The 27,682-nt window shown below is 48.5% G+C and overlaps 1 protein-coding gene and 1 long non-coding RNA gene across 2 annotated transcripts; one reads left to right on the top strand and one right to left on the bottom strand.

Annotated features, from left to right (window-relative positions):
- Positions 1-9,479: 9,479 nt before the first annotated feature.
- Positions 9,480-14,240, bottom strand: Foxa1 (forkhead box A1). The gene is made up of 2 exons (XM_075948142.1): positions 13,745-14,240; positions 9,480-11,467 (listed from the first exon to the last, which is right to left on the bottom strand). Exons 1-2 carry the CDS (start codon positions 13,814-13,816, stop codon positions 10,136-10,138), a joined length of 1,404 nt encoding a protein of 467 aa, XP_075804257.1. The 5' UTR covers positions 13,817-14,240; the 3' UTR covers positions 9,480-10,135.
- Positions 14,241-14,334: 94 nt separating this feature from the next.
- LOC142835166 (uncharacterized) lies at positions 14,335-27,078 on the top strand. The gene is made up of 3 exons (XR_012907759.1): positions 14,335-14,844; positions 14,932-15,073; positions 26,943-27,078. It is a non-coding gene; the product is annotated as an uncharacterized LOC142835166 (long non-coding RNA).
- Positions 27,079-27,682: the final 604 nt, after the last annotated feature.

The raw sequence follows: 27,682 nt of genomic DNA, 5'->3' as shown, positions 1-27,682 counted from the left end.
TACAACTTAGTCTATTGTTGTTATGACTCTAACTACCGCTGAGAATTGTTTGTTAGAGGAAACAGGCATTGCTTCTCTACTTGCCTGACTCAGCGGAGATGTTGCAACTCAAGAGTCAGGTGTTGCCTTAGAAGTCAACAACAGAGTTGCCTTCTTGGTCTGCTGTGGCTCATTGGTTGCTGCTACACCGAGAAGTGATTCTTCCCAACCGTTGGGGGCCTGAAGTCCAGTTCTGAGCCTAGGACTCCAGGTCAGAGTACACCTTTTCAACTCCAGTTTCCATATATAGAAGTCTTGTCACCCTTGAGAACTAAAGAACTGCCTTGCAGTTTTACTGTGTAAAACAATGCCTGAGAGGCCCGTGTATGTCTGAGCTATAGTAACAAATACTGTGAAATGTGTCCCGCACAAAAGACCATATTTTTTCTAAGGGAATCATTGCTCTAAGTAACTTCTGCATGTATTTCTTATAAACTAAGAAGATGCTACGAGAGAGGGGGGAGGGAGGAAGGGAGGGAGGTGAAGAGAAAGAAGGAAGGAAGGAAGGAAATAAGAAAGAGAAAGGAAGGAAGGACAGACATCCAATGGGTGATCAGCTGATATTCCTTTAAAGGGAGATAGGCTGAATGACCTAACTTTGGGTGGTTGATCTCAAAAAAAAGGGGGCTGAATCTCTGATTGTTATTTGAAGGAATTTGAAATTTAACCTCATTTTTCTCCTGTCAGTATAAAGAATTGGAAATCAATGCTTGTCTACATCATGGGTGTCTACACCTGGATCAATCTTAGGTGGGTACTATAGACGGTGCATTTAAATTGCCTGCATAAATAGTTGGAGACAAGCTTTCGGGACCTGAGACAAGTTTGAGACAATAAAAATAAGCATTCAGAAGAGCGCATGCGGAATGTCAGCCAATTTCATTTCGCTATGGAGGAAGGGTGGGAATCAGTTGGCAAAAAATGTTCTGCACCATAAATACAGTGCTGTTTATTCACACCCATAGACTCAGGAAGCCCAAGTTATCCATCCTTACCGGTCAGATCTGGTTTGCAAACATTCTGAGGAAATCACCTTAAAGGATGAGTGAACTGAAGACAGAATGGCTCCCCCCCCCTTCTTTCTGCTACTGTATCTCTAGCCCCATAATTGGTTGATGTTTCCAGGCTCCAGTGTGCTTTGGGGCTGCACTTTTCATACTACTAAATTCTCATCTTTACTGAAATGTTTTTTTTCTGTCTTCTCCCTGCCTAATCCTGTTCCATGGCCAAAGGCATCTACATAGAAATGGGAATATCTTTTGTTTAGTAATTCTTCCAGCCTGCGCCGGCTGGCTCACCTGAAGCCACATAATCCTGCCTTGTGTGCCGGGGCACTAGACAAATTGTTTATACGAGGAAACCACAGGGCTGTCCTGTTGCTTCTGTGGAGGGAGCGCAGCAGTCTCCCACGTGTGTGCGAAGTATATGCCAGGATTCAAGGCAAAGATTAAACCTTCACTTTCTGTTGCAAGGACAGTTTATTAAAGGTGACAGAAGGAGTCATTTGCACTACATGCAAATGGACCTGTCACCAAGATTCAAACCTAGCTTTAATAAGTTAATATAAAAAAAGGAGGGTAAGTGTCCAGAAGTCACTTTTTCTTTATAACCTCTAATATCTGGAGTTTAGAACTCAGGTAGAAAAGCGAACTTAAGCCAGGTGTACAGTGCATGCTTGTAATCCATGCCCTAAAGGCTGAATCAGAAGGCTCATGGGCTGGAGAAAGAATTTTCCATATATTTCTTCACTAAATGCACAGAATATCGTCAAGGTAGATGCTTTGCATGGTTTTGAAGTAAATGAAAAGCATAAGGACTTCACTCCCGAAGAGGAAAATGTTTTAGCGTGCTCTATTGGAACAAAATAAAAGAAAGGAGAAATTGGCTTCTTTTAAATTTTATCTACAAATAATAATTTTTTTCTCCTCTTCTCCGAGTGCTTAGACCTAAAAATTGAAGGGTAGTGTGAGGTCCACGAAAATAAATATGCCAGTTTCTCCACGTGGAAAGGGTTTAAATAACAAAAGTCCCGTGTCTCCTGATGAGACTAATACCTGGCTGGAAAATCTAACACTTTTCTAAGTTTACCCAAGCCGGCAGGTCTGTGTTGACTGCTTCCTCGGGGTGGGTACCCCTGAAGATGTAAGGGGCCTCCTGGATCATCCTCAATAAAGCTACTCGCTGTGGTTTGCTTGAAGGTTGGAGTAGCCATGATTAATTGGTGAGAAATGACCCATTTGCACCACAAAGTAGTGTTGCTTAAAAAAAAAACGAGCACAAGCACCTTACATCCCGTTTTGAATTGTTCTTTATCTAACCGAATTAAAACTCCAATGTATACTTTCCCCAACTGGGAGAATGGGCTCCTGTTGGAAATTCAGTCATGGCTACACCTCATATATTAGACTTGAAGCTAACCAAACTATGTAGATATCTTTGATAAGGATTCAAAGTCAGTCTGTCTCGGTGCCTCTCCGCCTCTGTTTCTGTCTGTCTGTCTCTCTCTCTCTCTCTCTCTCTCTCTCTCTCTCTCTCTCTCTCTCTCTCTCTCTCACACACACACACACACACACACACACACACACACTCACACACACACCGAGCCAGGCACTGGTGATGCCTGTTTTAACTTCAAAAAAGCAAACCAGTAGTGGAGAGGGCCGAAGTGGGCAGGGACCCCAGGAGAACCTTGGAGGAGTAGCGGGCACCTGCTCGGGTTGTGGGCAGTGTCCCAGGGAGACAGTGCCTGCAGAATGCCCAGACTTTTCCAGTGTACTGCGGGACACAGTATTCTGCCACCCCGCCCAGGAGCCTGGGCGTCCTTCCCTGGCTGGCTAGCTTGAAAGCCAATGGGAAGATCCTCAGCAGTGGGCCAGGAGGGCTGGCTGTGTGCTCAGAGCTCTGGAGTGGAGGGGCGCGGCCAGGACCACGGGATCTGGGTGCTAGGAGCCAGGCCACTGGGTGGCCCCCTGCCCGGCGCGCCCCGGATGCCTGGAGCTGACTAGTGGCCTCGGGAGGCCTAGAAAGAGCAGAGTAAACACAGCGCTGCGGGGCCCGCCCCACCTCTGCCCGCTCTGGGTGCTGCGGTGTCTCTGAGCCCCCGACCCCGCCCCGGGGTGCCACAGCCTGGACTGGCGGGCTAGGACCGCGCTCAGTGCGGGTCCCTCGGAGAGCCTGGCTGTCCCGCCCCGCCTGGCCGGGCCCCTCGGGCGGGCTAGAGCCCTGCTTTGCTCTTTTCGTTGGCCAAGCACAATTGTGTTATTGGAGATAATGAATTCAATCCCCATCAAAGGGCATTAGGCTTGCCCCGGCCCTGGAGTTGCTGGTGCCTTTTTTTTTTTTAACTAGAAATGAAAGGCTGAGGAGAAGAAGAAAAAAAATCTCTGGGGGAGCCTTTCCCCTGATCGCTGCTTTTGAAGTGAAGGGGCCAGGGCATTGTTGTTCACCTCGCGGCCCATAAGGCTGAAGAAAGCCCGGGCTTTTGATGGGCTGAGAACCGCCTCGGCAATGAGCGCCACGTCGGGCCGCTCGGCCTGCGGGCAGCATATGTCTGAGGGCACCCGGGCACCGTCTGGCGGGCTGGCGGGAACGTGGAAGGAGGCTCGGTCCTGAGGGCCTGGGGCTGGACCCAAGACCAGCACCCAGAGGCGAGGACTCTGGGGCCTGTCCAGGACTGGGTCCTCCTACGGATTTAGTGGGTCGGCAGAGGAGTACCGGGGGCTGGTAACTTTTAGGAGCCAAGCCCACCCTTCCTTCGGGGAAAGTAGGGGTTTCAGTGAGGGCCGCAGGCCCGGCTGATTGGAGTCATTCTTTCTGAATCCCGAGTCCCAGTCTGAATGTGTAGGTGTGCTCTCAAAATGGGATAGTTGAGGGTTTTCCACGAGGGACAGCGGATGCACGCCCTCCACGCGGCGGTGTTCTTGGCAGACAATTGCCCCAGGGGCGTACGGGCCGCAAAATTCTCACGCATCCAGGGCACTGGGTCACCTTTTGTAAAAACTTGTTGCGGCCATTTATTTTCATTGCCCCAAAGCGAACTTGCCCCACCTGGATCCATGCGATCTGCCTTCCACCCTAGGCCTCCTCTGAACAACTCTTTGGTGGCAGAGTTGGTCACAGTAACCCTGCCGCTCCTTCCAGGGCCCACCCCATCGCGGACCTCCTCCCTCTACCCGAAGGATCCGGGTTATCCGCCCCATTAATATATTAGCCAGGCATAACACAAAGGAAGCGCGTGTCGGCAGAAGGCCTTGTGACTCTAGGGAGAGGCCGGGAAACCTGGACAATGCCCTGCCCACTTCACCGCTCTGTGAAGACCCAACCAGTGGATTGGCTTCCACCTGGGGAAAGCTTAGGACGACGCGGCGGGAGCTGGGGCTCAGTTTTGCCCAGTGGCTGTGGGGTTGGAGTTCTTAGCTGCCTCCTAGGAATGAAGCTCAAAGTCCCAGGTGGAACCCAGAGCTAGACAAACGTTCTCCCAAACGTCCCAGACCCCTAGTCAATGCAGAGAAAATGAGTGTTGGGGAGCGCAGAAAATACCAGATATCTATTCCCTTCCTCGTGCGAAAAGGACTCTTAAAATTACATCTACAAACGAAACAAACCTCCACAGAGATCCTCACATTTTTCTCATTAAATTGATGTTTAAAAAACAACTCCTTGGTGTCAGAGAAACGGAAGGAAAGAAGAAAAAGAAAACCTTAGCCTGAGGACGTAATAGGACAAGCAACTTCAGAGGAGGGGGGAAACAGCCGAGGGGGATTCCAGTCAATTCATTGTTCCCTGTTTCCCCCGCATTGCCTTGGAGTGGAGGGGAGAATTTCCAGGTGGTTTCTCTTAGCTTCAGGGGCGGGGGAAAGTGGAAGGCAACCTCACCAGGAGAACTTTGACTTAGGTTTCTCCCCGGCGTCCCTGGTCGGGTTCTGAACCGGATTTCAACAGCCTAACATCTCACCTGGATTCTAAAGTCCAGAATACAGTCCTCTCCTACCCAGATTTTAAGGGACCGTAGGGGTATCCTGTCTCTAAATTCCAAGCTGACTAGAGTGTTAGCGAACTCCAAAGTGTCCTGGGGCGGCTCCTATGAGCCTCGGGTGGGGGATGGGGGCTGCAGAAGGAAAGTGAGCCCTTAGGTGTGTTAGAATCGCGGCCAAAGTGATTGGAGATGTGGGGAAGAAGGTGAGGGAAAGAAAGCTAGTATATGAACGAATGCCCCCCCCCCGACAGGTTTTTAAGTGTTTGGAGTGGGAAAACGTGTGTTTTACAGGTGACAACTGAACTTCCTAGGTATTCTCGGTCCCACAATGCTTCCTAATAAGGCTGGAGAATAGGGGGCGGGGGGTGAGGGTTACAATCCCAGCTGTGCAAAGTTCAATGAATGGAGCTGGCCTGGGAGGCAAAATGAGAAACTCCAGTGGGACCATTATGTCCCAAACTCAACTATTTGGAAGGAAAAGATTGAAAGAAATCTGTTGTCAAATGTATTTAAACACACGAAATAATAACCTTAGGTAGAAATAAAACTTACCAACGTGACTACTTTTAAAAGCCCCTCTCCACAGAAGATTGGTTCTAAGGATGTTGTGAGCTCTGCTGCGGCATTTTGCGCCTACATTCTCAGTCTCATGAGACTCTTTTGAGGTTTAATTACTCTTTCAATTCGGGTAATTTTTATACCTAAATTTAAGCATATTTTGATTACCTTTTTAGGTCAGGGTGGCTTATAATAATCTCTTTGTGCACCCAATTATCTGGAATCAAGAGGGCATTCTCTTAGCTGCATTTAGTTGCAAAACACAGCCACAATTCAGTTAATTTTAAAGACAATTTAAAAACTTTATTAAATACATACTACATAATTTAAGCAATTTTATTTTTCAATGAGTTTTCCCCTCTTGACATATTGAAGTGTCACATTAAAATACATTATAGCTAAATGTTCTATGATATTACTGCTAAATCAACAGAAAACCAATTGATCTTGAGGAAAGGTTAATTAATTTGGGCTACAGGTCTCCCACTTTCATCTGCAATGAAAATAATTTCTATTGATCACGGCAGGTTTTTTTTGTAAAGAAACTTAATAAGCATTTTCATGGAACTGAGATCAATATTTTAAATGACAAAACAACAGAATTTTGTAATTTTAGCATTCTTAGAATGCGCTCTTGTAGTGGCTCATTCAAAACGGTAAATTCAAGAAAAAATGCTTAGCAGTTTCGATAAAATCCGCCTTCTGAAAAAAGAAAGCATAAGTTAGGAACTTCACTAGCATGCGTTTGTTTTGCTTATTATTTCCCGTTCGTCTATTCTGCAGGGCGGAGAGCCACGAAGGGACAACAGAAACTGAATTTTATCTTTGAGATTTAAGGTGGTCTCAGCCGATCTCCCAGAAATCGGCTTGAACTGCCGTCTGTTTAGGAACGCTTCAGAGTTATTTAGTTTTCCTAAATAGGCCTTTTTTAATTTATCTTGTGTTCCTTTTGTTTTGTTTTTTGAATAGCGTTTAAAACGGTTGGAGAGTTGAGCTTCCAAACACAAGGTGGAAAGTAATCATGGGCGCCATGCGCGCTCTCCCCAAACCCTTTTCTGTGTGACTGTTTGCTCCGCGGCGTGGTAGAGAGATCAGAGGGCCCCTGGAGCTTTCCACTTGGGTCAGTTGGAAGCTTTTTCCCTCTTTGCTGCCCTCGCTTCCGGCCCCTCCCCCACCTCGAGCAAAATTCCTAAAATCTCATCTCTGGGAGTGGACTGCACCCTGTTTGTGCCCTTTCTGGCCATGGGAGCATCGGTGAAGAAATCAGGGACCCGGGGACCAAAGCCAGACAGAGGCGGAGGTGGAGGCTGCCGGGGTCGCTTGCAGGCGGTGCTCTCGGGAGGGTCCCTGCGCGCCCTTGGAAGCACAGATGTTTTCTTCCTGGCCCCGGCGCTGCACCCTGGTCGGCGATCCGGCGTTTGTGTGTCCGGGTTTCCGAGGAAGGGATTACGCAGCGGGAGCGGCTCGGCCAGCCTGGCCGCGGGGTGGGCCAGAGACCCGGCGCTCGGCCTCCTTTGTTGACTTTTAGGTCTGTGGCTCAACAGAAGATTTATTCGCTAGGAGGGGAAAATGCCCAAACAATGAAGAACTAACTGCATTTGTCACCTCGGGATTCTTGCGCGGTTCGCTCTGCCCCCTCTTCCCCAGCAACCATCTGTCCTGGGCCCCCAGCCCGCGTGCGTCTCGAGGCCCGCGTCGTCCCGAGGTGGCAGAGAGCATAGTCGCAGAACCGGGCGAGAAACCCTAGGGACCCGAGCATGGCCCGCAGGAGCCTGTGAGCTAAGCCGGAGCTGCGGTTCTCACTTCCTGCATCCCGCATCCCCCGTCACTGAAGAGGCCTGGACCACAGGCACCCGGTTCCCACAAACCCAGAAAACTCTGTGCTGGAGGAGGAAGGGTCTGCACAAAAATCAAACCTCCTTTCAGGGCCGCATGAGAAGTGCACAGGCCGAAGATGACACGTTTATTTTACATAAGAGTTTGAATGTGCCCGCGTTTGTTTACCCGTTATATGTATAACTGTTGAGACCGAAAGCCCTTTCGTCGTTGGGGTATGCTTGTTGGTCCTTTAGAGGACTTCGAATTAAGTTTTGAAATTACTCACGCCAGCAATTTCTCTTCCCTCCTCCTTTCATTACTGGCAGAAAGCGGAGCAGGGATTTCTGGATTTTTCTCAAGTGCTACGAGGCACCCCTTCTCTCATCTAGGGAGGTAATTACGCGATAATTAAGCGACTGGCACGGCTCTTTTTATCTTGTCTGTGCTGTGGAGTGCTGCGATCAAAGTAAGGACTGCCCAAGTTCAAGCCCTGGAGAGGATGGAGTTCACACACAAGGGCTCTGGCAGGCCAGCCTCGACTCGGGCTGGTGCTGCTGTTATTGTTGGTGTCAATCCGAACAAGCCTTACAAAGAAATAGGTGGACTGGAAAGTGAGCCTACTATCAAAGGAGATTAATGATTTTGTGATCTCAAGCAACTATGGGGGTGTGAAGTTGCTTTTCAAAGCTTCTTACAAGGCAAACAAATCATCAGGTTTAAGTTCTTAGAAACAATATTTCAAAAATATCTTCACAAAACACAAAACAGCAGCTACCCTGAAACACTCACAAAGCTTCCCCCGCAGGAATGAATTAACTGCCCTCCTCCCCACCCTCCAAACCGACCATGATAGGCTAAGTTTTGTTTCTCCTTTAATAGGAGGGTTCAGAGTCTCCGGTAGATAACTTAATTTTAACAGCCACAGCTGCTATTTTCTTCTCAATCAAAAACTCCTCGAATTAAAAAAAATAGAGAATTAATAATTTAATTTCAAACAAGGAAAAAAACACCCTAAAAAGAGACATCGAAGGCTTAAAAACCCCACGTCCCACCCCCACATAAAAACTAAAGTAAATACTACTGAGAATAAGAAATTTTAAAAATATCAGTTCTTGGAATAAAGTAGATAAAGTAGGTTGTCTGCCTACTTTAATTGAATTTCTTTCACTACATTTTACTAGTTATGCATTTGCTTAAGCTGTAGATGAAACCATTTTATTTACATTAAATATAAGAATCTGAAAAATATCCTATTCAGAAGATCTATTTTGGATTTAAATCAAAGATCTGTTTTGGATTTTAAGTGAAGGAAAATGACAGAAATTCTTTGTTGTTAACATCTGATTTATTTCAATTCCTTAACTGCAAATGATCGGGAACATATTCCACAGATTAAAATCTTGTATTATTTTTGTTACTTAAATCAAAATATCTTCATTACAATCACATTGATAGAAATTAACATTTTTAAATTTGTAATTTTAACCGTCATTTAAAGCAATCTCAGCTGTAAAGGAACGGGAGAAAACATGCAATAAATTAACATTGAGGCGGCAAAGAGGAATCAGAGTGAAACCCGCTTGTCTAAGACTAACACCACGTCCAGCTGTGGAAAGTGCGTTAACACTGGATGAAGGGAGCATGTGCCGGCAAGAACTAAAATGGCCACATCGGGGACTTTGGAACGTTGGACACGATTTTGCAATGTGTCTCTTATAACTTCTCTCTCCTCAATAATATACTTCTTTTTTTTCCCCTGCGGGGTATCCTTTAAATGGTATACATACACAAAAGCTAATTTTATACATGTGACCTCAGAATGAGATGACCATGGCCCTCTGCAGAGCAAGGAGCAGAGTTAGGAGGGAGTTGGTTCTCTGGGGGGGGAGGGGGGTCATGTGCGGGTAGAGAAGACAAACGAGTGTGGAGGGGAATCCTTGTAACTTGGTCAGGCAATTTCTGAAAATGTTGCGCGTCTATTACCTATGTATTACCTCTACATGTTATGCAAAAGTGGACGAGGTCTTCGTATGTGAGCGTGACTAAGTCCACAGACAATATATATATATATATATATATATATATGTGTGTGTGTGTGTGTGTGTGTATTTCATTGAAAGGCATCCACTATCTGAATGCATCGGGAATGTAAGCTGAAAACAGATGGCTCTCACGTATGTAACCTGTTTATACCTTACCGCGGCATCATGGCAGCACTGTCTTTCAGTACTCTCAAGAGCCCTTACTGTCTGTTCCTTTCTTTACTGAGTTAAGAGTATTGCCACAGACCTGTAAACTCTTGACATGGGCCTAGGTAAGGTGGGGCAGCAACAACAACAAACAACAACAAAAAAAGCACAAACAAATAGTTTACAGACTTGACCATTTTCTTTTTTAAATAAGCCCTGCACAGACTAGGATGTGCCCACAGGGGAAAGACTGAACGGGGATGAGGGCTAGGAAGGAGGAAGATTTTCTTTATATACATTTATGGATCATTATTAAACTTCGCAGGAAAAAAATGTTGATATGGAGTCGGTTGTATTTGTAATAATACACACAACAAGTGTTGAATACAATAATAAAAGTAACAGTCCTTTGCACTGGGGAAAATTGTGCATGAAAAATAAAAAGAGTTGGGATTTTTGTTATGTGGTTGGTTTGGTGTTGTGTGGTTTCGTTTGCTGTTGGTTTTTCTCTCCTGCTACCAGGTTGGTCATGCAGACAAACCCCCAGTCCTGGGAGCTAGGAAGTATTTAGCACGGGTCTGGAATACACACCTTGGTAGTAGGCCGGCTCCAGTGCTGAGGGCTCGATGGGGCTCCTTGCGGCCACTGAGGCGCTGCCAAGGGGCAGACTGGCGGGCAAGGTGGCACCATAGGGAGAGTACTGCAGCGCCTGCTCATACGCCTTGAAGTCCAGCTTGTGCTGCTGCTCCGAGGAGGACATGAGGTTGTTGATGGAGAACGGATGGTTAAATGAGTAGTGGGGGTCCCCTTTCAGGTGCAGCTGCGATTCGTGGGGTGCCAGGCCGTGCGCCGGGTGAGACGGGGGTACAGATGCCAGCGCCCCTGGCCCGGAGCTTATGGGGGGCGCCGAGGAAGAGGCTGGGGACTTCAACTCCGAAGCGCCCCCTGTCGCCGTGGCCCCGCTGTGGTCCAGAGTCTGGGGGCTGGCGGCGGGCCCGGGGGCCGGCGCGCCCTCTAGCTGACCAGCTTTTCCGTGCACACCCCGGTGAAGGGGAGACTCGGCGGGGTTACCTGCGCCGGAGGGGTCCTTACGGCTTTCCGGGCCACCCTTGGAGCCGCCGCCCCCGCTCCCGCCTCCGGCCCCCGGCTGCTTCTCACACTTGAAGCGCTTTTGACGGCGCAAATAGCAGCCGTTCTCGAACATGTTGCCGGAGTCCGGGTGCAGCGTCCAGTAGGAGCCCTTGCCCGGCTTGTCCGGGGACCGTGCCACCTTGACGAAACAGTCGTTGAAAGACAGCGAGTGGCGGATGGAGTTCTGCCAGCGCTGCTGGTTTTGACGGTAATAGGGGAAGAGGTCCATGATCCACTGGTAGATCTCACTCAGCGTGAGCATCTTACTAGGCGCCTGCTGGATGGCCATGGTGATGAGCGAGATGTAGGAATAGGGCGGCTTGGCGTGCGGGTAGCTGCGCTTGAACGTCTTGGCGTCGCCACCGCCCCCGGCGCGGCTGCGGCCTAGGTTGGACGGCGCGTACGCCATGGGGCTCATGCACGGGTTCATGGCGGCCGCGTAGGGGCCCAGGCCGTTCATAGAGGCCGCGGGCTGCGCGCCCATGGAGCCCATGCCTCCCGGGCTCAGCGCTGCACCCATGGCCGTGACGCCTGCCGCCGTCATGCTGTTCATGGCGCCTGCAGAGCCCCCGGGCATGCCGGCCACAGCACCGGGACTCAAGCCGGCTCCTAGGCCCGGGTTGGCGTAGGACATGTTGAAGGAAGCCGGTGTCATGTTGCCGCTCGTGGTCATGGTGTTCATGGTCATGTAGGTGTTCATGGAGTTCATGGAGCCCAGGCCGGAGTTCATATTGCTGACAGGGACAGAGGAGTAGGCCTGGAGCGAGACAGCGAGTGGAAGAGGCCCCGAAGGGCGGAGTTAGTAGTGTGCCCAGGAGTTTGGCTGACCAGCGGCGAGCCCCAGGGCGAGCGAACAGCGTTTCTGAAAAGCTCAGGAACTCCCCAGCCTGGGCAAACTGTTGGGCGCCCTTCCCTGGCTAAGCAAAGATGGCTTACACGGCAGGGGGGACATCCTAGCGCTGCAGGCTGGAAAGATTAGCGCTCACAGAAAATATGTCCCCGGGAAGATGCGTAATCGCCTTACATGCCTGGATCAGGGGCTGGTTTCTAGGGGTCCCCCTTCGTTTTCATCCACGGCAAGCTGTACCCCAGACCAGCCTGGACAAACTGCCTTTGGGCCAAATCCGTTTTGAAACACCGAAAAGAGAATTTAAGTCTGAGCCTCTGCTTCTCCACTTCACCCCTAAGGTGTATAGGTTCCACACAGGCCTGCTGGGTGATCAGCTTGGCACCAGTTAGGCCACCACCCTGCTGAGGTCTGGCAGGCTCCTCTGGCCGCAGAGCAGTAGGCTTTGTGTTGGCTGCTTTTAAACTCTCACCCATAGAGTCAATCGCCTACATGCCCGAAAGATCCCCCATCCCAATTACTCATCTCCCCAAAACTGGCTTTGTCTTAAGAGTTGGTGCCAAAAGATGGCTTTCTGCTATTATATTTAGAAGTAACGCTTTCCACCTACTTGTCACAGAGGTAATATTTTAAAAGAAGAAAACACACCAGCTAAATAAAATCCCGAGGAAAAATAAATAAATTAAAAATAAGAACAACACGGAGCGTACATTTATCTTAACGTAACTACACGCACAGCTCTGCAAGCTATTAAAAAACCCTGCGTGAATTCTGTTACCTGTTTGCAGTCCTCTGACAACTGAAAAAAATGGTAACACAATCACACACACACACACACACACACACACTAACTGATAGCTGCTCCTTTTACCAAAGCCTGGCCTTTGAAACTACATGAGTAGTTTGGAATAATTTAAAATTCCCAAGCCAAACTCTACTTACTTTCTCTCAGTGCTATTCTGCTTCCTAATTCTCGGCTTTGAGATGTAAGAAAGCTCTTTCCATAGGGATCTGATCTTCTCTGGTGGGCCGAGATGACTGTGTCAAATTAAACCCCTGAAAGTGGCCTGAGCTCCTATTAAAATCACCAGCAAGCAGAATCCTCACCCTTAGCAATCCAGAGAATAGCTAGGTGGTTAGGAAATACAGAGCCCCCGACATATAGCTGCTTATCTGGTAATCTAACTGACAATATTGATGTCCTTAAATTTATGTTCATCAGCAAATGTAACCCCAACTGAAAACATAAGAGATGGATAGACCTAAATATGAAGACCCCAAAAGGTATGCTTCCCAAATAAACGCAGAGACGAATGAATCAATTGACATGAAGGCATTTTCAGATTCTGTGCTTTTCTGTACAGATCTTAAAGTAGTTTTTACTTTGGGGTTTATTATTTAGTCCTCTCCCCAAGATCGCACGAGGCTTTCTCAGGAAGAGCTTCCTTTCAATAACGGTAATTAAACTTTTGAAGGAAATCGGCAGCTGTTTCTAAAAAAGTACTTTTAATAGGTAGCGGCCATGCCTGTACCTGATTTTCCTTGCAATGCTTTTGTGCACAATGTAAAATAAACCCCGTGAACATGCCACCAAGGGGACAATGAAGAGAAACAGGTTCTTGGCCCTGAGTTCTGGAAAATTATTCGATTCGCACTAGCGCCACCGAGCGGTTCTAGAGAGAAACGGTCACACTTTTCTACAAACTGGGCTTTTGAAGAGTAAGTTTTATAAAATTTAAAAATCCTTCATTATGAGGAAATCCAACTTCCGCGGCAGATCATTTTTATCCAAAGGCTTTGGCGAATTAAGTGGCGGGACCGAGAGGCCGCCCAGTGAGCGAACACCAACTCTCCGAGTTGCTTTTTAACTCCCGGCCAGAGCCCGCCGGCCACCCCGCGGCTCCCCGGGGCCAGGCTCCTGCTCCCGCTCTCCGGAGGGCAAAGGCAAGTGCTTGGCGGAGCGGGTGTTTTCAAAGCCCAGAGTTTCCTAAAACTCTCTTCTCGCTTCAAGCGCCAGGACCCACCGGGCAGCGGGCTGGCAGAGAAGCCGAGCGGGGGCCACAGTGGGAGCGGCGCCTCGGGCGAGCCGCCCCCAGCCCGCCTGCCCCAGTCCCCGCAGGCGCCCACCTCGCCGGGGTCTCCCCGGACACCGACTCTAGGGACGCCCCTCCGCCTCCCGCCTCTCACCTCCTGCGTGTCCGCGTAGTAGCTGTTCCAGTCGCTGCTCTCATGCCCTTCCATCTTCACAGTCCCTAACATCCTGGAGTCACCCTGCCCGGCACAACCATCCAACCCTGTGCGGAGCGACGGGCGGGTGCGCTGCGCGCGGCAGCGGGGGAGGGGCGCGGGGCCGCGGCGGTCACCAGAGCGCTCGAGGGCCCAGCGCCACCCCAGCGAAGAGGAAGCCGGTCGCTGCGGGGCGCGGCGTGCGCGGCGGAGGCGGTGGCGGTGGCACGGCGGGAGGGGGCAGCGCCGGGGACGGGAGGCGGCCGCGCTGCGCGGCGCCCGGCAGCGCCTCCGCGGGAAGTGAGCGGGCGGCCTGTGCGAAGCGAGTGCAGTTGAGCTGATGTGGATCTTACGTCGCTGGAGTGCCCACCTCCTCGTCCTCTCCCCATTTGTCCGCCGCACAAAGACGCTCGCACCTACAAAGCCCGAGGTGCACCTGCGAGGCGGCCGCCCGCCAGTCCAGCCGCCGCGCCTCCCGCCCCGCCGCGCCAGCGCCGCACGCCCCCCGCGCCCCTCCCGCCAGCCCCCTCCCCCCCAAACCTGGCCCTCACTTTGTTTACAAAGCAGTGTAATTGGTTTAAACCCCGAGGCTAGGGAAAGAGAAAAATGGGGCGGGTGTGTGTGTGACCCCCTTTGGAAAAGGAAAAAAAAGAAAAATAGGCGGTGCCTGGAGGACAGGCCAGGGCTTTAGACCAGAGTAGTGCTGCGGGAGAAGGACCGGGGCGGTGGCGTCAGAGCCCCAGCGCAGGGACCGTGCTCGCTGAATGACCCCGAGTTCCCTCCCGGAGGCGCTCACTACCTTATGGACCTGTCTGCTACTGGTTCTTGGTCCCTCATCTCCTTTGCTTCTCCACCCCGATTCTAGACCCAAAGTTCTACCCTGGGAGACCACCCCCACTTCCCGGGCTTCGGGCTTGTAAAGGGGAAAAGCCCCACTTTTGCCTCGTCACTAGAAACCCAGTCATCTGAGTCAGTCGAGCAGGTGACGTTAGGCCGACCTGGGCTCCTGGCTAGCAGAACGGAGGCGCTGCCACGAAACTCGTACCTGCGGCTAAGAGCAGGTGAGTCACAGCACCGTTTTATATTTTTATGACATAACTTTTTTTTCTTTCCGCCTCAGTCCACTCCACTCCCCTTGTCATCTGCAGCGATCAGAAAGAGGAAGAAACGGAGAGCAGATGTTTGTGTGATAGGGCCTGCCTCTCTCTGTGCCGGGCTCCTCCTCCAACCCCCCTTCTGCTGCCTCCGGGACCGAGCTGGAGGCGACCGTCTGGTTTCTGATAGAGAAAGGTCAGTGGGAGGGGACATCTCCCTAAACACCGGCACCAACTGGGAGCACAAGGGCTTGGGTGCTGGAACGCGTCTGCCAGGCTAAACGAGGTGCCAGCCTGAGTCAGCCCACAGTAGTACCCGGTCTCTAACCTGGAGGAGAGGGGCTAGGATATCAGGCTTTCAAAAGATCCCGGACGACTGTGGGAAATTCTCCCCCACTCAAAGTTCTTGCTTCCTTCCAGTTCTTCCTAGGTAGTGGCTTGTCCTCTTGTCATGCGGAAAGAGGCTAATCAAAGAGAATCGGCTGGGTAGACGGAGTTTGTCATAGGTTCAGAGAAGGTGCCTACTTCTGAGTGACTGTGAACATGTCTAACTACCGAGTGCGTTTCTAAGTGAATGTGACCGGTGGCCCTGCGTGTGTTGCGCCAGGCTGTAGATTTACTGCATTTCCTTTAGAAGAGCTATAAAGTAAACGCTAAAGTGACCAATATACTAAAACATTCTTGTTTTGCCAAGGTTTTTTTTAAGGCCATTAATCTCATTTGAAGGAATGCGTTTTTACTTGTCTTCCAAATAGATATCCCCCCCCCCCATCACCCCGTGCTTTGTTCTTTTAAATCTTTCTTCCTTGAAATCTGGCAAGAGAATCACGTTAAATCCTTGAACCAAACAAATCTTTTAAATCAGCAGGGGAGCAGAGAAGGTGAAGATGTGTAGTTAAGGAAATAAGAAAGATAAAAGCATTGGATTACAATTCCTTTTCTGAACAAAAAGTGTGTGTGTGTGTGTGTGTGTGTGTGTGTGTGTGTGTGTGTGTGTGTAGACCTGATGTTGTAAGCAAAGGAATGAGTGCAATCACATCTACCTAGAACTCAGCAGAGCGGACAACCCTCTCCTCCTGTAGCCTGCTCTTGTGACTAGAAGTCACTCACATCAGTTGTATAAATGTACCTGTGGGTGTGTGCCAGAAGCTAATTCTTTTGTGCAAAGTTCCCACCAACAGCAGGATCCGTTTCATTTGTAAAACACACGGATGCTTAGCTTCCTCAGTCTGGTCCTGGGGACTTTCAGGGCCAAGAAGCTTCCTTGTTCCTTCGTGGCTGATTCTCTGATGCCCTTCTTGGCTCTTCTACAACACCTAGCATGACTTGGACATTTCCTGTGGGAAGTCACAACTTAGTAATAGCTTTATATAGTGCATCAGAAGCTGATGACTTAGGGGGTGGCCTTTCATGTGGAAGGGGGTTAATTAAAATATCACAGGTTCTTTCAGTCTGTTTCCCAAATCTACTAGGCCCCCCCTTTTCAAGTCTACCTAACAGGAGAAAGGGGCCATTCATAGCGTAAAACCACAGTGAAATTTCTCACAAGCATCTTCAGAATCCAAGACTGGTGGTATGGAATGGATTCTGGCAGGTTTAAAACATGGATCCTGGTGTTCTAGGGTCGGTGGCCCAATTCCTGCAAACAGCTGCCTCCTGTATGTATAGTCTCTCAACATCGCTGGGCTAGACTGGATTGAACTGGAGAAGGCGGTAGGTGGCCAGAATTCAGTTTACCGTCTGAAGCCACAGAGAAGGAAAAGCCATAGTTGGATGAATTCTCTGCATTTAGTCTTGGCCTTTCCGGACGTCTAACAAATTCAGTTGGTGAAGTTTTAGTGTACCAAGCTGAAGTTTCCCTCAGGTTTAAAAGTGAAACAGTAGGGTCACTTCTTTGCAAGTCTTTGATACCTCCCCCCCACACACACACACACACTTATGGGGAGGGCGGGAGAGAGAGTGGAGGGAAGCTGACTTGTCTTCTCTTCAGTTGCTGGCATTCGGATTCCGAGTCCAAGCCTCCCAAACCTTGCTTATTCCTAAGATCTTCCACACGCGGGCCCTTATGCCATAGCAAAACTGGGCAATTAAACCTGCCTTTAGCTCTGGGCAACGGAGCGAACTCACAAGAAATGAGCGGGAGGACTGACTCTTCTGCAATGCCCCAAGCAGGAACTTGGCAGAGCGAGGACCATAGGCCACAGACTAAGGTGCCCCAGGTAGCCCAAAGCGGTAAATCGAGGAAGCCAGGGCAGCCAGGAAAGTGGCCTTCCTTGTTGCTTCAGTCTGTTTAAGCCCTTGGGGCCTGCTCAATGACAAGGTCCCCTGACCAACTTGTCTGCTCTAGCCTAACCTTCCCAGATTGACCTGGCCTTTCCCACAGCTCTTCCTGGGACAGAAGGACACAGAGAATACGGGATGAAAGGAGGAGAAAAGACCCTAGGACCCTGTCTTGGGACCAGCTGGTGCCCTTGATGCTCCAGTGTGGCTGAACCGAGAGGTGGGCGGAGTGTAGGACCTTAAGCGGGGACCTCCTCTGTGGTGCTACCGCTGAAGTCTCTTGAGGACTCCTCTGGGTCTCTCTAGTCTGCCCCGTTTCCCGCTGGTCCTACCTCTCATCTCAGGACTATCGCCAGGTCAAGACCGCGGTGGCCTCGGCCAAGCTCGGTGCCGGTGCCGGGTGGTCCGAGTTCCTCCGCGGGCCCCACCCCCCCACCAGATAAGAAGCTTAAGTCCTTCTCCAGTCCGCGTGTGTGTGTGTGTGTGTGTGTGTGTGTGTGTGTGTGTGTGTGTGTGTGTTAGGGGGGGGCGGGGAATTAGGCTCGAAGTCTAATTCTGAAGGCCAGGGTCTTTAACTGGGTTCAAAGTCGACTTCGACCCAGCAGGCTACACTGGAAGCATCCCTTGGTGCTTGTTTGTGCTTTGCCCTGAGGGTTTGAGGTGCGCATGGCTGCGGAGGTCTCCTGGAGCCTTCAGCAGCCAGCCCTGCTCTCCCGTAGCAAGGCAGCCCTGGCCAGCGGTCTTCACTACTACCCAAACAAGGGTAAGCTCAGGGCAAGCATTCGGGGGTCCTGTTCTATCGCTGCTTCTCTTTCCCTTTTTTTCTGCCCCCACGCGTCTTTCTTCTGCCATTAAATCCTCATTAAGGAATCAGTTCACGGCGAGCTAGACGTCCAATCTCCAGTCGGTGGGAGTCCTGGGGCCACTTGACAGGCCTTGTCTGGCCAGTGCTATAACCAGATCCTTCACTGCTCTGGGCTGCAAACCTGTCCAGGTGTGCCTTTGTGCTACACGTACGCATACTCAGGGCCTTCGCTTATTTTGCTGAAAATAAAAACAGGCATTGAATTCGTCGGTCCTCTTGCTCCTTGAGTTGCCGCCAGGTTTCAGAAAGTCCTCAGAGTCCGTGATCCAGGCTTGTCCGCAGCCGGATGTCTAAGCCGGAGCTGCTCCCCACCTGGCCTCGCCCGAGGGCGACAAAACCGTCAATCTGGCCGTGAGAGAGCTTCACCTTGCCAAGATCAACTCACATTTTCATGTATTCAAATGAGAAATGTTGGGAAGGAACACTTGCTTCTCGGGGCAATCCACAGCCTTGCAAGGAAAAGTTAAGTGTCCCACAGTCCTTGGAAAAATGTTACCTCCATCCCTCCAGGAGCTTTCCTGGTTCCTCTCCGGAACCTCCCCTCCCCCACCCTTCCCACAGCGGGCACACCTGAATCCCCACGGACCTGTTGCGATACTCCTCCTGAAAGTTAGCTACTACTCTTTCATACCCATCAGCTGAGTTAGTTGGAAGATCTGTTCAGTGCTAGTCAGTCCCTTCTTCCTAAGCCAGCCCCTCAGGTGAGGGGTGGGTGGGGCACACTGGCCTTGGGTGGTTCTCTAACTTAAAAAAAAAAAAGAGAGGCTTCTAAAGGAAGGATGAGAAGTGCTTGTTTTACATAAAGAGTTAGAAAGTCAAGTTTTTCCATGTGATGCCTCTGAAGAAGGAAGGGTCAGTGTATCCTATTGTGTACCACAGACAGGGTGGAGAGCTTTGAGAAACCAACGTTTCCCACCTGTGTCCAGGTGCTCAAGAACTTGGGGGAGGTTTGGTTCAGAACAGGAAGTAGTCACGGAAGCAGAGGGCTCTGAAAAGACAATGAATTTCATCTTTTGTGTTGAGGGTAGCAGCTTAACCATAATCCTTTCCCAAGGGCAAAAAGTAGCCAGGTATCTAGCTTCCTCATGCCTGCCCTGCCTCTGCATCAATCCACGGGAGTCCCACACTTTCCACACACCCAGGAGCTTTCTCACATCCCCTTAGTCCCCTCTGGTGGTTTAATTTTGCTTATTCAAATGTGATTAGCCTCACATTTACATAGTTCTATATAACGGATGATTTTGAGACAATCAAATGAATCGTATCCTATATTTACAAAAACAATAAAGAACCTGTCATTTGCCCATTGCATTTGTGTCCTGATCCCCGCCCCTCTGATTCCGAGACCAAATTACTGACATGATTAGGGGAGGTTATATATATATATATATGATATATATATATATATCTTATATATATATGATATATATATATTGGTCAAAAATTAAAATTTGATTGGTGGGCAGTTTGAAGCAGCTGCTTCTCCTGCTTCCAGTAGCTATACTGCAGCTGTTTGATCACGACAGGGGCACAGTTGTTTGTAACTTTAAAATCCTTCTTTGGCTTATGGGTCACAGAGCAAAACGTAGCTCATCTTGCAACAGGCTTGTTTCTAACCAGAAAAGTATAGGAAGAGGTGTCCCGGGAGCCATTTGTTTGGGTGGGATCCTTAGGGAGATGAGGGCCTTGGAGGACTTGCTAAGTGGTGTGATTTGGGTCCTATAGTGTTCCTGGATCAGAATAAGGACACTCTGGCCACAGTTGGGCATCATGGGTGTTAGTGAGCCCTAAGCAGCTCCCAGAATGAGAAGTTTACAGACTTTACCTAACCGAGCTTTGTCCTTTAAGCTCCAAGTCTTGCTTTAGAGTCTTGCTATGTTCTAAGCATTCCTGTACAACAAATGCCCCTCCCCGCCCACCCCAACCCCATTCTCATTTTTTTTTTTGCTTCTGTCAGTGGTCTAGTGATCCCAGGAGGCAGGAATTACTAAAGTCCTCCTCCTCCTTTCTTAAGTAGAGCCTGGAGCAGAATTGACTAGCCCTGAGGTTGGCCTGACTGGCTTCAGGCAGGGAGAGGTTCCCCAATTTAGACAAGGAATCCAGAATGGTCAGGAGGGAGATCCTCAGACCTCTAGCTTCAAACCTCTTGGATCTGCTCTCTCTGGGTCTCAAAATAAACCACCAGGCAACATCAAATTGAAACACTCCCCTTTCTCAGCTTTCTGGACATGGATAGAGTCATACCCACCTAGTGCTGATATAGGTTGGTCACTGAACTAAGCAAGTTTGTCACCTTTGCTCACTGTGAGAACGCAGGGACAGTAGCATATATCAATGGAAAATATCGATTAAAAGTTAACCCCATCAATTTCCCATCAAGCAAAACGTTTTACTCAGAGCATTACAGGAAATGTCAGGTTTTTAAATAATGTGTTTAAACTGGCAAATAAATAAAGCCGAGCCCACGCAGTGAGGAGGAAAAATCTGGGTACAGAGTCCTGAGCTACCCTGGGTGTAGAGTGCTTGCTGCTTGCTGGGTTCCACCCTGCCTTGGCTGCTCCCTGGGGCGCCAGGGCTGCCCAGCAAGGGTTTGCTCAGTGACAATCACCTTCATTTCCTACTTCTCAGTGGGCCTTGGCAGAGGGAGTGCGAATTACCAGAGTTGACCTCTACTACCCCTCCACCTGTAAAGAGTCTCCTAATGACTTCCCTCAATGAAACACTAACCTGAAACCTGTGGTGTGTTGCAACATACCAACCAGAGAGTCTGCATGTTAATTCTGCCTCCCCAAATTTTATTTGCCATGGAAGTAGGCTTTTGGAGAGTCATTATGAGAAGAAGTAGGCCTGTTTCCTCTTCTGGACTCCTCTGAGGATGCTGAGATTCTCCCAGCCACATCTGGTGCCCTGTGTCCTCCATCCCCACCAGGCATCTTGTGTTTCATGCTGCGAAGTCAAAGAAGAGTTCCTTAAAACTTAGGTAGAGTCAGACTCGCTTTGCACTGGGAGATAGGATCCAGCAGGTCTGATGTAAATTTGTTTTCCCAAAGGCTTTTGAAGGTGCAGTGGGTTGGGGATTGTTCTGCCCCTACCACACTCCCCTCTTCTCACCAAGCCAAAAAATACCTTCTATTGTGAATCTTGGTTCCCCTCTGACCTCCCCATGACCACCCCCAACACCCCCTGCCAAGAGAAGTGGTTTCAATAAATAAAGCCCAGTGAAGGGGTTGAAGGTCAGTTTACACTGCAGCTGAGGCTTCTAAAACCCCTGCAGGTGCTGGAATGGGGATAAAGCTGGTCACTCTCCTGAGAGACCAGGGAAAAACTGAGGACAGAGGCTACTCAGACTGAGTCTGAGGGTCATGTGTTAGAGGTGCATTCCCGATCTGAGCACCCACTGACTTTCTCAAGTCTACAGGAAGGCAGTCAGGTGCTAGAGCAGTGCTTTTCCCCTCCACACAGGGATCTTGGCCACAGTGCCTGGGTTTGGCAGTATTTGGTGGGGAATAAAGCCTGAGGGACTGGCGTGACAGACCTGTTCCAGTTCCAGGAAGGAGGAGGCCCAGGGACCCCTGTGAGCCTGGGAGGGGTCAACCTTCCCAATAGTAGGGGTGGAGTGGAGTTTCTAGGAAACCATCTCCACGGAAAGGGAAGGCTTTGGAAGTATTGGTACCTGAAGCTTTCCTTCCTTCCTTCCTTCCTTCCTTCCTTCCTTCCTTCCTTCCTTCCTTCCTTCCTGCCTGCCTGCCTGCCTGCTGAATATTCAGCTTTGTAGTCTATGTCTCTTGGTAAATTCTGGGCACAATGCTTCCTGCTTTCTGTTGTCCCTATCTTCATAGTTGATCATTGCAGCAAGAGAGAGTTCATGGGTTGGGATCAAACGTAAATTCCGATGGAGATTCTGCAGGAGGCTGGCTCCTTCTGAGCCTCCTTTTCCACAAAATTGGTATATTAGAGTTCCTCTCATTCCAGCTGACAGCAGGGCTCGCTGGCCACCAAAGATAGCGAGAGGGCTTCACACAGGTCGAGGGCCATAGGCAGGATGGGATGCTGGACTGTGAGGCAGATCATGTAGGCTTACCAGCTTAGTGTACCTCTCCTTCTCCTTCCAAGGATTCTGCTTATTGTGACCAGTCTAGACTGTCCCTGCTGGCCACCCCAGTGGCATTCTTGAGTAGGAACAGGGCAGACGGTCCTGGGTGTCTCCTGAATCTTATTTTGAATTCCGTCTCTCTCAAGTTGCCAGGGACCTTCTTGGGGAATGAGGTTGAAGATATGATGGAAAATAATGCATCTCCTACTCTGGTATGCAGAACCCAAGTAGGCAAGTGGAACACATTTTCTCTTCCCTCCACTCCCTTTCAGAAAGGGGAAGCTACTTCTCAAGAGCCATGCTCTAGCTACCCTGGGTTCTAAAGATCCTTGTTCCAGTTCAGGGTCAATGAGAGATGTAGAGAGTGTTCGTATGATTTCCTCCTGTGCTCTCAGGATCCCATGGGCTATTGTAAGTCCTGGAGAAAGCCTATTTGGGGTTTAGATTCAGGGGGCATCCCTAAAGGAGAAGGAGGCTAATGGAAGAGAAGCCGAGTTTGGGCCTAGTGAGGGTTTCCCTGGTATCTAAATTTAGGGAGAGCCCAGATGAGAACGCCATTGATTAGTTTCTGTTACTTTTACCTCATTCTCCTTCCCTTACTGTGGGCAGAGTTAGAAGGAACCATTTACTATTCATCTAGAGAAGCATCACTTAGATATCTTCTAAAATCCCCCAAACCCAAGGTGTCATTATAGCAAGGTATCTTTATTTGCTGTCTGTAAGACTGTTTGATTTAAATTCCCGTTAAAAAAGGTTTCTTTCTAGGAACGTAAGTCCATCTGAAATGAAGCAAGAACACTGGACTCGTGGTGGATCTGTCAAACACTAAAGATTATAAATATTACCTTGTGTGTACAAAAGGCTTAGTGGGGTCCTAAAGCTTAATTAAGAAAAACAATACAGTGTGTGTAAAGACAAATCACAAGAGGGTTTCCTCAGGCATAGACTCATCTGCTGGGTGAAGACTCATGAATGATTCACCCCTCCTACTGAGGGAATTTGGATGGTCTGGAGTTTAGTTGTGGATGGAGGGGCTCTCATGAATAATGTCACACAAATTTTAGGCAGTGCTTGGGTGGGCTAAGAGGGCTCTGAGCTCTGTGTGCAGGCTCTCATAAGTTTTTGACATCTGCCTCACTGAGTAATCAGAGTGGGGACAGATAAAATATTTCCATCACCGGAGAACAGAGAAAACAGCACATCTTCAAAGTTTATGAATTTTTCTTGGGTTGGCGTTGGGGGAGGGTGAGTACAGGAGAGTGGGCTGGGACCCAGAAGTCTCAGGCGGTGATCTCGGGCTAAATGCAGCTTCTGTTTTTACAGCTTAGTCGGGGAGAGCTGTTAGTTTTTCTAAGCACAAACCGGGCATTCGTTCTCTAAGCTCAGTGTTTAGGCTACAAAGCCAGTACAACTGTCTTACATACCTACCTTCAGAAAAAGAATGGTTCTGACCTCAAACTCAGCAAAATCTTCAGTGCATTGCCACGCTTGGAACCCATCTAAGCAAAGCCCTTTGGAGGGCTGAAATGTAAGAGGAATGCTAAATGTCAGCCCCTACCTCCAAGAAAAATAAATCCATAATTCTCAGCCAAGTACACCTGCCTATTTGTATCTTTTCTTTTCAATGGGTCGCTTTACTCCGAGTTTTCTTTCTGCTCCGTGTCTGCTATTTTTATCTTACCTAAGAACACTGAAATCAGACCAGGCGCCAGACTTCTGAGACACCCTGGGGAAGGTGGCTGGCTTCCTGAGGTCTGTTCCTGAACTCTCCAAGTGTAGTTAGAACCACCTCAGAGTTCAGGGCTGGGGAAAAACTGGCACAGGAGGTCACCACAAGGTGAGAGGGGGGACCAGTGTTGCTGGAGAAGGCTGTAAGGAGCCAATGCTGGTGCAGATTGTATGGAGGGAAATTGCCACACAACATATACATTCCTATGGGGTAGTACAGTACAGAAAACATTTGGGCAAAGACTCTTCTGTCTGTTACCCCCAGGAAGCTGATCTCAACGGCTGATGCTGTGTAGCTTCCCTGACTTTTAGGCTCCCGGATGGACTTGGCTGATCTAGGGCAATGGTACAGAAATTTGAGAAAAGAGGGCAGAGTGAGAGGTAAGAGTTCCTGTCTCTGCCTTTCCTGATCACATCTGTGGCTTCTTCCTTCAAGTCCTCTCCCTACTGGGCAGCCTCTCTTGCATTTTAGCTCTCTCCAGAGTTTAGGTGATACCTGTTTAGTGTTTTTAGATACCCATCACCTTCTCAATTCCACCCACAGTGGTGTGAATAATTGTTTGAATTCTTTCTCTTTACCCCCACCCAGCTCCTTTTTCTTTCAAGCTGGCCATTGTTCCCTCTGGAGATCTGAGGGAAGAGAAGAACCAGTCTTCAGCCATTTTCTTTGATCGACCTTTTAATATTGGAACTCATCATGAAGTTTCACGGTGTTTCTTTTCAGCGTTTTGAGGGGGAGGGACAGGCACGAGGGTTACTAGGATGGCTGTGCTCTCTAAGGCAAGGCTACCTCTAGGTTTAGCATCAGAGCGAATTTGAAGGTAATCTGCTTTATACTCATCCCTTTGGTTTGGTGAAATGTATTTGATATCATTGCTAAGCCAGTTACTGTCCAAACCAAATATTAATACTACCCAAGACGGTGTTGACCTCGGCCGAACTGACCTTGCTGTGAAACAAGGACCGAGACTTCTGCAAAGTTGTATTAGTGTAACCAGACCATGAACGAAGTCTAGCTTATAGGAGATGCTCATTTACGTGTGGAGAAAGACCTAGCTTCTTCGGTTTCTTCATTTCCACAATATTTAGTCCTATCTAGAGTTCAACATCTCTTCTGTCCTGTGGCTTGATGGCCATTCAGTATTAACTAATACTAGGTTGGTGACGTTACCTGGGTGTGACTGATAATGAGAATTCCGTGTACTTGACACCATAGCAGACATTAAGGATACTAAATTTCAAAGCATTTGCATTTGTTTTACTTTATGTGTGTAATTATTTGCCTGTATGTATGCATATGCACCATGTGCAGCCTAGCACCCACAGGAGTCAGAAGACTTTAGAACCTGGAGCTGTGAATGGTTGTGAACCAGAGTATGTGGGGAATGGGAACCTGACTCCGGCCTTCAGAAAGAACAAGTGCTCTTAGCTGCCGAGTCATCATTCTAGCCCAACGATATTAAATTTAAGGCAACATTTTTGCTTCCTAATGATTAAAACAATGCACCATAGCAACCATGGTGGCTCACAGCTTTAGACCCATGGAGGGCTATAGCTAACAGAAAGCTGAGATAGGAGGCTTACTTGAGATTATGAGTTGAGTTCAAAGCAGCCTGGGGAATTAATAAGAATCTATCCGAAAAATAAACAACAAACCAAAAAAAAGCTTCAATATTTAAAATTTTTGTATGTCTCTTCTTTGACAAAGGTCATAAAATGAAATATCTGGGTTAGAAGATACTTAAGTAGTTAGGACATCCCCTGACATCTAGCAGGGTGCTGATAAAAATCTCTGGGTGATCCTGTTCTCTTACACACCCTGCATTGCTGTGGGACAATGGCCCTTTATCTTGTCACTTGTACTATTTTTATTTTATTTTTTTTTTGGTTTTTTGAGACCGGGTTTCTCTGTAGCTTGATGCCTGTCCTGGAACTAGCTCTTGTAGGCCGGTATTATTTTTAATAAAATGCTGATTGGCCAGTAGCCAGGAAGGAAGTATAGGCGGGGCAACAAGAATTCTGGGAAGAGGGAAGTTTCAGTCTGCTGTCGTCATCGTTGTGACTGCCTCGCCAAAAAAGGTACCAAGCCACACGGCTAACACAGACAAGAATTATGGGCTAATATAAGTTATAAGAGTTAATAAGAAGCCTGATATACTGGGCCAATCAGTTTATAATTAATGTAGACCTCTGTGTGATTTCTTTGGGACTTAACAACTGTGGGAACCGGGCAGGACAGAAACTTCAGTCAACACTGTATGTACTCTGTATTAGCTACTTTCCTCGTTACCGTGAGAAAATACCCGAGAAGACACAATTAAGGAAGAAAGTAAAGAAGGAAGGATGGACTTTACTCAGTCTCATAATTGGGTACATTCCGTGATGATAGGGAGGATTTGACAGCAAAAGGCATTGTGGTACTGGCAGGAGGCTGGCTGGTCACATTGTCTGCAGCCCAGAATGATGTCACCTGCGGTTACATGATTTTTCCACAGACATGTCCAGATACCTTCTTCTTTGGTGAGTCGAGATTCTGTGAGGTTGATGATCAATACTAACCCTTACACACTCCATTACTAACTGAAATTTGGGTGGTAAAAATTGCAATTGTTTTATTTTCTATTTCTCTGTTTATTAGTGGGTTGAATATGCTTCTACTGGCCGCAGGATTTCTTCATTGCGGAATGGCCTGTCCCCACCTTTTTTGGCTTTTAAAAAATTTGAGCCTCTATTTATTTCTCAACTACAAGGTTATTTTATGTTCTCATCTAGGAACTTGTACGTGCTAGAGAAATGCTCTGTCACCTAACTACACCTCAGTAGTAGAAGACGCATCCACGATGTCATGTCTGCTATGAGTGTTACAGATTTCCACCAGGTTCTTAATTGCTTCATATGTTTGTTTATTTTAACTACATAGAATCAGAACTCCATGACTTCTGCGGTTTAATGCTTATAAGTCTTCACTACACAAATCAAAAATCTTTCATCCACTTTCATTTTGGGGCAGAATATGAAGTAAAGACATAACTCCATTTTCCAAATCTTTGGACCCTTGGGCAGACTCTGTTTATGAAAAACTTTGAATTCTGCCTATAGGACTGGATTTGGATCTCATTCGATTGTGACCCTTTGGAAGTATGGACACTAAGATGTTCCATTGACGCCACCATGACTTCCTGTGTATGAACCAGATGTGGTTCCAAAAGCAGACAGCAGAAGAACTAATAGGCAGACACTGGTGAGTTGCAAGGGTTGGTTTATGTCATAGAATTCTAGTGCCTGCTTGAGTAATTTTATTCTGCTCTTCTGAATCAAATTCCCTCTCTTTAAGATAATCCCACAATTATTAGCATTTTGGTATGAAGCACTGTAGAATGAATATGAAATGGCTTTGGACTTTAGATCAATAACTGACATCACTGTGGTGGTTTAAATGAGAATGGTCCCCAAAGGCTCATATAATTGGATGCTTAGTCCCTACTTGGTGGAATTGTTTTGGAAAGAATTAGGAGGTGTGTTCTTGTTGGAGGAGGTGTGTCCTTGTTGGAGGAGGTGTGTCCTTCTTAGAAGAGGTGTGTCCTTGTTGGAGGAGGTGTGTCCTTGTTGGAGGAGGTGTGGCCCTGGAAATGAGCTTTGAGGTTTCAAAAGCCAGTTGCTTGTTCTCTCTCTCTCTCTCTCTCTCTCTCTCTCTCTCTCTCTCTCTCTCTCTCTCTCTCTTTTTCCTCTCTCCCTCTCTCCCTTTCCCTCCCTTCCTCCCACCCTCCTCTCTCTTTGCCTCCAACTTGTGGATAAGATATAAGCTCTCAGCTATTGCTTCAGTGACATGTCTGCTTGCC

This window comes from Microtus pennsylvanicus, chromosome 14, assembly GCF_037038515.1.
Source record: "Microtus pennsylvanicus isolate mMicPen1 chromosome 14, mMicPen1.hap1, whole genome shotgun sequence".
NCBI classification, from domain to species: Eukaryota; Metazoa; Chordata; class Mammalia; order Rodentia; family Cricetidae; genus Microtus; species Microtus pennsylvanicus.
Note: the sequence above shows the minus strand (reverse complement) of the source record. Positions and strands in the feature narration are given on the sequence as shown.

What these genes read in the sequence shown, in the direction of transcription:
- Foxa1 (XM_075948142.1), bottom strand. Translation starts at nt 13,816, where the DNA reads ATGTTAGGGACTGTGAAGATGGAAGGGCATGAGAGCAGCGACTGGAAC. An exon ending in ACTACGCGGACACGCAGGAG is followed by an intron (nt 11,468 to 13,744) that starts GTGAGAGGCGGG and finishes GTCTCGCTCCAG; the next exon opens with GCCTACTCCTCTGTCCCTGT.